A 9,937-nucleotide genomic window follows, 5' to 3' on the forward strand; every position below is an offset into this window, starting at 1 on the left:
ATTTACTTTTTTTTTTAATCAGCATGAATTAGTTTCTTTGTTTCACAATAATATTAAAATTTTGTACATATCATAAAAAAAGAAAGTGTTTATTTATGACAATAAATATCCTCTTGTATGTGTGCTTGTGCTTGTGCATGTGCGTGTGTATGTTTGTGTGTGCGTGGATATAGTGTATGTATGTATATCAATAATTATTAGTACTGCATGGTTGAGTAGGAGAGAATGCTTTTAACATTAACTCCGCCATGTACACATAATATGTACTAATGAATAAATAAATAAATCGTAATGGACTCGAAATTGTATATTCAATAATTTTAGATAGATACTCTTTATTGTTTCCTCCAAAAGATTACAATAGTAAACTTATTATAAATATAAACAATTACAAGAAATAAACACAGTGAGTAAACAATGGGCGACCTTATCGCTATAGTAATATATTATCTGTGTTATCGCTAAAAGCGATCTATTCCAGGCAACCTTTGGATGGAGAAGAGTAATTATAAACAGTTCGCTCGGAGGCACAATGAAAATCTATTATTTCTTAATATAGAGATATGATACATAAAATAATGTAAAATATATATACCTACTCATTATATACACTTATATACTATTACATATATACATACATACATACACATATATACATACATACATTTTAGAAAAATAGTTTGTGGATTTACCTTTAATATGTCATCATCATTATTCGATATGCGACACAAAATGACGAGTGAAACAAGTGGAGTTTGAATATCCATTACCTACATTGACACATTCAGCATTATCACCTATATATTAACTGTCCACTGCTGAACATAAGTCTTCCCCGTAAGGGGAGTTTTGCAGTTGCCACGCTTGGCAGACGGGTTGACAACCGTAGTTAGGTTAGGCTTTTAGAGATGTTTTGAGAGGGACGCTGCTGCCCATCCCTCGCCCTCCCTTAGTCGTCTCTTACGACAGCCACGGAAAAAGAAGGGTTGGCATATCCTTTGACTCATTGCCTTGAACAAAAGGCACCAACAAACTAGTCATATATAATAATCATTATCATCATCATCATCATCATCATCATCATTATATCATCATATCAGTCGTGTACTCAACATAGGTCTCTATTATAACGGGATTTTGCCAGTAGTTGGCTTGGCAAGCGGGTTGGCAACTACAGTTATTTAAAGAGGAACGCTCTCTATATTTTTCTATATTTTAGAAATAATAGAATTTCATCGTGCCTCCGATCAAACTGTTTATAATTACTCCTCTCCATGCAAAGGTTGCCTGGAAGTGATCGCTCTTAGCGATAAGGTCGCCCATTGTTTTCACATTGTGATTATTTCTTGTAATTGTTTATATTTATAATAAATTTACTATTGTAATCTTTTGAGGGAAACAATAAAGAGTATCTGTCTATCTATCTAACGCTGCTGCCTATCCTTCAAACATTTATTCCTTAGTAGCCTCATACGATATGCATGGGAAAGGAAGGGATGGCCCACATGCCAGGACCACATGGCGGATACCTAACGTACTAGACGGAAAACAGTAGTTTTTGCATTTTTTCTGTTTACAAAAATGTTTGTTATGTTCGCATGTTAGCGTTTCGCGTATAAACGGCCGGACCGATTCTGATAAAACTTTCCCAATATATTAAGAGTAATTATTATGAAATTTCATGTGCTACGTGCACGTGCAATTTGGGATTTAGGCGACAATCTCGATTAATCAACATTATCTCGGTCACGCGAACAAAGTCGCGGTTACTATGGCACACGCATGAAGGAAGGGAAAGAAAGGAGATTGTTAGTTTATATATTTTGTTTTTTTGCTTTTTTTTTATTTGTGCTTTTTTATTTTCATTCTTTTATCTCTTTTACTGTGTATTATGTGTTTGTTTTTTTTTATTGTAATTTGTGTACTGTAAGTAATGTAAATAAATTATTTATTTATTTATTCTTTATTGCACAATAAAATTTTGTACAAATGGCGAGCTTAATGCCATATGGCATTCTCTACCAGCTAACCATTGGGTAAAAACAGAAAGCGTATGAAGGGCAGATGTGGTGAAAAATATGTGACAATTATAGTAACACATTAAGGCAATACACAATATAAATATAATATACACATAAGAAATGCACATATAATACATAAACATTACTTTTAATATATATAGATAAACATATGAAATATATACATATATATATATATATATATATATATATATATATATATATATATATATATATATATATATTAATACATACACATAAATTAGAACAACGATAAGCATTATGAGATATAATAACTATTATCTATCTATCTAATATTTAGTCTAAATTATCCGTAATATTATAAAGAGGCAAGAATTTATTTTGTTTATTACTACTCAATGGATTTGGAGAATTGTTTCACCTATAGAAAGCTACTTTAACAGCAGTAACATGTCCTGTATTTTGTTTAAAATAAAGACATCTACCTATGTACCCATGCGAATCCAGGCGAGTTGCTAGTTAGAAATAAAGGTAAACGTTCCGGATGACAAGTTTAATATGAATTATTACCAAACCGTTCAATACATTTGAATACTGTAATGAATTCCATGAATAAAGGTTACGTTAAATGAAGATAAATGAAGGTACCTTCACCTTACCTATGTTAGGAGAGAAGAATTTTGCTCGTCACAAATTGTAAGGCGTTTTGTCCTTATAATCACATCAAAAGTGTTTATAAGGTTTATTCTATTACTAGCCATTTTTCGCAATCTAGTTGTTTATATATATATATATATATATATATATATATATATATATATATATATATATATATATATATATATATATATTATTTGGGCATGTGTGTGTTGGTTTGCCCTTGCCTTGGGTAGTTCGAATTTAAGTTTACTGGATTGGCAGTAAATAACGAATTGTTGTTGTAATTATGATTTTAATATTGAAACTATATAAATTTACAATATTTGGAATGTATATATACTCGTATATATGAAAATGAAGAGGTAACGGTATATGAAAGGCAATTCAATTGTAACGAATGACGTGAATGTGGCTGCTGATTAATGGGTCGTCGCAATTTGCTTCACACTTCACGCTCCTTTCGACAACCATAGATTATACAGTAACATGGGCCCCGCCTTGGAAGCAGCAGGTTCCAAAAGATTAAATAGATGCTGCGGTATCAGCTTCTACGGGTAATGGACAGATCTTCGAAAAGGCTCTTCGTGTAGTTCCAGATGAAGTAAGAAGATCTGCTACTCTCGATATACCATCGGTCCCGGGATAAATACGTATTATCCTGCCTAACTTCCATTGCAGTGGAGGCAGGTTATCATCTTTAATGAGAACGAGTTTATTGAGTTCAACCTCGCTCTGGTTAGTCTTCCATTTAGATCTTGATTGTAATTCCGAGACGTATTCTTTTGCCCATCGTCTCCAAAAGTGCTGTCTCATCTGCTCAATCACGTCGTAGCGCAGCAAGCGGTGAGTTGGCTTGTCAGTTACGTCTCTAGTGGCCGGCGCTGTCAAAGGTCGGCCGATGAGGAAGTGAGCGGGAGTGAGGGCTTGAAGGTCATTGGGGTCTGTCGAGAGAGGAGTTAAAGGACGGGAGTTGAGGATGGCTTCAATTTGTGCCAATACCTTACTGAGTTCTTCATACGTAAGATTAGAGTTTCCGACTACTCGACGAAGGTAGTGTTTACATAATTTCACTCCTAATTCCCAACAACCGCCGAAGTGAGGAGCGTATGGAGGAATGAAGCTGAATTTAATATTATTATTTGATGAAAAATCTTTAATTTCCTTACTCTTATCATAAATGGATGAATACAATTCTTTTTCAGCCCCAACAAAATTTCGACCGTTGTCAGACATGATTTCCGCAGGTTTACCCCGGCGAGATATAAATCGCTTTAATGCAAGGATATAATCATTAGTGGAAAGACTAGTGACTAGTTCTAAATGTATGGAACGTGTACACAAACAAGTAAATAAACAAATATATCCCTTACTAAGAGTAGCTCCTCTGGTCCGGCGATTCAATATCATCACCGGCCCAGCATAATCTACACCACTGCGCATAAATGGAAATCCAGGCTCTAGGCGTTCCGCAGGTAAATCACCCATTAACGGCTGAAAAGTTCTTCCCTTCATACGCGTGCACGTGACACAGTCATGTACTGTTTTCCTAGCCAGGTTTCGTCCTCCTAGAGGCCACCAGGATTCACGTATACAAGCTAATAAGAGTTGTGGTCCTCCATGTAGCAATTGTATATGTTCATATCTAAACAATAATATTGTTAATCGATGTTTACTACACAATAAGACTGGGTGTTTTTTATCATTATCGAAGTGGGGCGAGTTCCGTAACCTTCCTCCAACGCGGATTAATTTGTTTTCGTCCACGAAAATATTTAAACCAATCAATCTTTTTGCCTTTACTACTGATCGCTTAACTAAATCACTATACTCCTCAGAAAAGGATTGTGATTGCGCGAGCTGTGTCAGCATAATAACTGACGCATTTAATTCATTGGTAGATAAAGGACCAACAGTACGATGTAGCTTACTCACTCGAATATTATTTACAAAACGCAATACATATGCACCGGCGCGTCGTAATCGATTGAATGACGAGAATCTGTTAAAATCAACCAGTTCGTTGTTATAATTTAATTCATTACATACCATGCTAATATGTTGAGTCTTAACTTCGGGTAATTGAGTTTGATCTATAAAAATATTATTTGAATAAGTTAAATTACGGTCTCGCAAAAATAATGGCCCGTGCCACCATAATTCATTATGTTTAAGTTTATTTAATGTAAGGCCTCTCGACACGATATCAGCAGGGTTGCTCTTGCCGTCTATATGCAACCACACTGCATCACCCGTAAGTTCATTAATCTGTGATACACGGTTTTGAACAAATGTCTTCAAATTATAAGGTGACATTCTAAGCCAACCGATAACAATAGTGGAGTCCGTCCAGAAAATTATTCTTGTGAATGTTAATCTAAGTGAATTGATTATTTTATGATACAACCACGCACCTAGTAATGCTCCGCACAACTCAAGTCGCGGGATAGTGCACACAGTTTTTACCGGTGCAATTTTGCTTTTCGCACATAACAATTTAATAGTTATAGGCAAATCACTGTCACTATTATAAGTACGTATGTACGCACAAGCGCCATATGCGTCTTGTGAGGCGTCGGTAAAAATGTGCAGTTCACAAGTTTGTTTATCTTCACTCATGACATAGCGAGGTATACGTAATTCGGGCAGATGTGATAACGTATTTAAAAATTGATTCCATTGACATTCTATGTCGATGGGAACCACATCGTCCCAATCGATTTTGAGCAACCATAATTTTTGTAACATTATCTTTGCAATAATTATAGTCGGAGATAAAAGTCCTAAAGGATCATATATTTGCGAAATGATTGACATAATAGTGCGTTTTGTGATGATAGGCTTATTTTCCAAACTCGTAGTAAAATGGAGTTCATCTTTGTCGACTTGCCAACCTAGTCCTAGTGTTTTATTTTGACAATATTCTCCAATTGCTAATTCTTTAGATGTTTTTATGTTTATGTCATGGTTGAATGTCCATTTTCGTAACGGAAAGCAACCTGATTTTAATACAGTCGAAACATTTTCGCATATATTAGACAAAATTACGGGATCATCATCACCAGTGATTAAATCATCGACAAAAAAGTCTTCGATGATGACCCTAGCAATAACATCATCAGTAGTTTCATATGCCAGTTGACGCAGGCAACGCATGCTCAGGTAGGGAGCCGAAGCCGTCCCGTACGTTACCGTATTTAATTGATATACAACTAATTCGTCCGTAGAATTTTCCCGCCACAATATAAGTTGCAGTGTACGCTGATCGTTTTGAATCAAAATTTGACGATACATTTTTTCCACGTCTGCGCACGCTACGTACTTATAACTACGAAAACGAAGTAAAATGGAGAAGATGTCGTTTTGTAATGGTGGCCCTATTCGCTGTATGTCGTTTAACGACTTATTTGTCGTAGTTGTGGCACTAGCATCAAACACTACACGTAATTTTGTAGTGATGCTATGTTCCCTAAACACCCCATGATGAGGAAGAAAATAACAGGGTTGAGTGTACTCTTTAATTGGAGTCATGTGATTTAAGTTAATGTATTCGCGCATAAAATTAACGTACATCTCTTTATATTTAGGTGACTTGTTTAACTTGCGCTCTAATGAAAGAAAACGTGACTTGGCTTTTTCATATGAATCACCAAGCGCGTCCGCCGATTCCTTTAATGGGATTCGAACTGCAAATCTGCCATTGCTGTCTCGCTTTGTCGTGTTAATAAAGGACTCCTCACACTGACGTTCGTCTTCAGTGAGAAGATTCTTCGATCCACTGACTTCTTCCAGTTCCCAGAACTTACGCAGTTGTATATCGAGTGAGGACATTTGAGCAAAATTACACTGAATTACTTTATTACTGTGCAAGTTATTATTAGGAATTAATAAAGGACCTGAAAGTAACCATCCCAACTTAGACTTCTGTAGATATGGTCCGCTAGGTAATCGAAGTCGACCTTCGTCCAACAAGTCCCATAATACGTCTGCACCTATCAGCAGGTCGATCGCTGATGGTGAATTAAAAGTAGGATCCGCGAGACAGATATCGTCTGGAATACTTAGTGTGGCACTGTCAATATGAGTGGACGGCAAGCTAGACGTGATGCATGGCAATATGAAACATTTTATTCGTGTATTATATTCGTTCGTTTTCGATCGCATATTAATATCGCATAATTTATTTGATTGTGAGACTGTATGTCCCACGCCAGATATGTGTATAGTGGACTGTATAATCGATACGTTTAAAAATTCGCATAGCTTTGATGATACAAAACAATTATGACTACCACTGTCTAACAACGCTCGGGCTGTGTGATATTTGTTGTTATTATCCATTACCTCAACAAGAGCAGTGGACAATAACACTTGTGACAGTGATATGGAAGGTTCCTTGTCATTTGATGACTGAGCATGATTTATAAAGTTCATTGCGTGTGATACTACTGAGACCTGCCCTTTATCAGCTGACTGTGAATTATGCGCACTGGTCACTGGTGAAACAGGCGTAGACGCAATGTAGACACTTTCATTATGTAATAAACTATTATGATTTTTCTGACATTGCTTGCACGGACCGAAATTACACTCTAAAACCGAATGTCCCGAACGTAAACAATTACAACATAATTTTTTCTCATTAATAAATTTAATTCTCTCTTGAACTGGTAAGTTAAGAAATTTAATACAAGCGTATAACGAATGCATATTACCGCACAACGCACATTGACGCATCGGCCTGTCGGATGTACTGTATTTACGCGTAGACACGAAACTATGCGATTGCTGAACTTGTGGTATGACATTTGTCTGCCGTCTACTAATATTATTATTATTATCGAATGACTTATTAGAATTAGACAAATGACTTTGTGGTTTGCGTGAATTGCTGTTATGAACCATGTCCAACATGTCGGCACGATTTCGTAAAAAATTTAATAAATCCTCTAATTTTATTTTACCCTTTTGCGAATTAGAAAATAAGGTACCTTTATGGTTTTCCCATTCTCGTTCTGTGGAGGTATCTAATTTAGACACCATTATATAAATGATTAATGTATCCCACGAGTCTGTCGGTTCGTCTAGTGATTTAAGAGCCCGAAGGTTACGTAACACAACATCGATTAACTTTCTAATTTGCATTGGTGACTCTTTATTAATAGACTGTGCAGTAAATAAAGATTTAACGTGATTGTGGATCAATAAACGGTTACTATGATACCTACTCTCTAATAATTCCCATGCGTGGGTATAATTAACAGCGGTGAATTCCAATGCACTAATAACTTCAAGTGCAGAACCCCTGAGCGAGGATTTCAAATAATGAAATTTTTGAATCGCATCTAAATCACTACGTTTGTGAATCATAGATAAATAAGAATGTTTGTACTCGAGCCAATGGTCGTAAGAACCGTCAAATACGGCTAGCCTGATCTCAGGCAGCTTAACTGAGACTGAATTATTACTAATGGACGCGTGTGAACATTTAGAACTCTCACTTTTGTCTGTGTCCACTTTAATAAAACACTTAGCAGCAGACATCATATCAAAATATAAATTTTCAAAGTATTCTCTGTATTCCAATTGTTTAGGTAATTCTGAACTGCTACATAATTGTTCGATTTGCTCTTGTATTTCATTAAAAGAATTGAATAAATTTGACACTGATTCTATACGCAATAGTAGTTCTGCTTGTTGTTTTTCAGACAAAGTAACATTACTTAATTTATTAAGGTACTTCTCAAATAAAGTTAATCGTCCCTTTAAAGTACCTCGCTGTTTTTTAAGCTCACTTAAACTAGACGAATTGTCTGATTCAGCTTCAGTAAAATAGTCCTCGTTACTCATTTTAGCGAATTATTAGAAGTTAGAAAATTACTTACGGTTTTTTACGAGCAGGTAGATATGTAGGTAGAACGAAAAATGAACAAATTTAATAAACTCGTATTAAAGCACAGTACGATAATAGCACAAATGAAAATAAAGATGGGAGAAAAAGGAACGACCAACCTGACAGGTATTTCAGCTGATCCAGGATACGCAGATGAGGCTCGAAGTTGACCATATATTTGGGCATGTGTGTGTTGGTTTGCCCTTGCCTTGGGTAGTTCGAATTTAAGTTTACTGGATTGGCAGTAAATAACGAATTGTTGTTGTAATTATGATTTTAATATTGAAACTATATAAATTTACAATATTTGGAATGTATATATACTCGTATATATGAAAATGAAGAGGTAACGGTATATGAAAGGCAATTCAATTGTAACGAATGACGTGAATGTGGCTGCTGATTAATGGGTCGTCGCAATTTGCTTCACACTTCACGCTCCTTTCAGCAACCATAGATTATGCAGTAACATATATATATATATATATATATATATATATATATATATATATATATATATATATATATATATATATATATATATATATATATTACATGGATTTTACAAGTGTTATAAACATAGAAAATACAACCGAATTGAATAGGATCTCAAGATAAAGAAGAAAAGCTTCTTCTTGGAGTCGATTGAAAAGTTATCTGCCTTAATACACAAGATTAATATCTAAGATAGTCCATCTGTATATGAAATTGCGTTGAAATTTGTTCAGCTGTTTAATACTTTTGCAATTTTTTTATACAACTTAGAATGGCAAACAAGCTGACGGCCCACCTGATGGAAAGTGGTAACCGTCGCCTATAGACATGAGCAGTACCATGGACATAACAGAATATACTGTTTCACCCATGATACTCCCCATGCTTTGCCATTCCTGAGGACTCAGGTGTTATTCGTCTGTACCCTGTAAATTCACCCAAGCAAAAGACTTTTGTATAAAGTCTTCCTGTGGCAATAACTTTCATATTCTTTTAAAATAAGTGCAAAAAGAATATTAACTCAGCCTGTGCTGTCGATGTATACTGCTGTGTTACTGGTACGGAATGATAAGTGAGGATAGAAACAAGTCAGTGACGAATTTGAAGTGAAATAACTACAATGGTTGCCAGGGGTAATCGCGTGGAGGTCGACCCGATAGGGTGTATTACTAGCAATGAAGCAATAGGTTAGATCCCATTACTAACAATCCTAATAAAAACAAGTAAAAAACAATGGATGGATGTTTGTTATATATGTATATATACATAATGTATAAGAATTCAACAATTGAATATGCTGTTGTCGTTCTTAGGTGCATCAGTATTTCAAGCCATTGAGGGTCCACTCGAAAGGGAGCTGGAGGAACATCTGGCCGCGCTGAAGACTGACTTC

The 9,937-nt window shown here is 35.4% G+C and overlaps 1 protein-coding gene across 1 annotated transcript; it reads right to left on the reverse strand.

Annotated features, from left to right (window-relative positions):
- Nucleotides 1-3,153: 3,153 nt before the first annotated feature.
- LOC128201692 (uncharacterized) lies at nt 3,154-8,507 on the reverse strand. Its single transcript, XM_052899395.1, has one exon. It carries the CDS (start codon nt 8,505-8,507, stop codon nt 3,183-3,185), a length of 5,325 nt encoding a protein of 1,774 aa, XP_052755355.1. The 3' UTR covers nt 3,154-3,182.
- Between the last annotated feature and the right edge of the window lie 1,430 nt (nt 8,508-9,937).

This window comes from Galleria mellonella, unplaced genomic scaffold, assembly GCF_026898425.1.
Source record: "Galleria mellonella isolate WM207_F2 unplaced genomic scaffold, CSIRO_AGI_GalMel_v1 utg57, whole genome shotgun sequence".
Lineage (NCBI taxonomy): Eukaryota > Metazoa > Arthropoda > Insecta > Lepidoptera > Pyralidae > Galleria > Galleria mellonella.

Coding starts and splice junctions, on each gene's coding strand:
- LOC128201692 (XM_052899395.1), bottom strand. CDS start 8,507: ATGAGTAACGAGGACTATTTTACTGAAGCTGAATCAGACAATTCGTCT.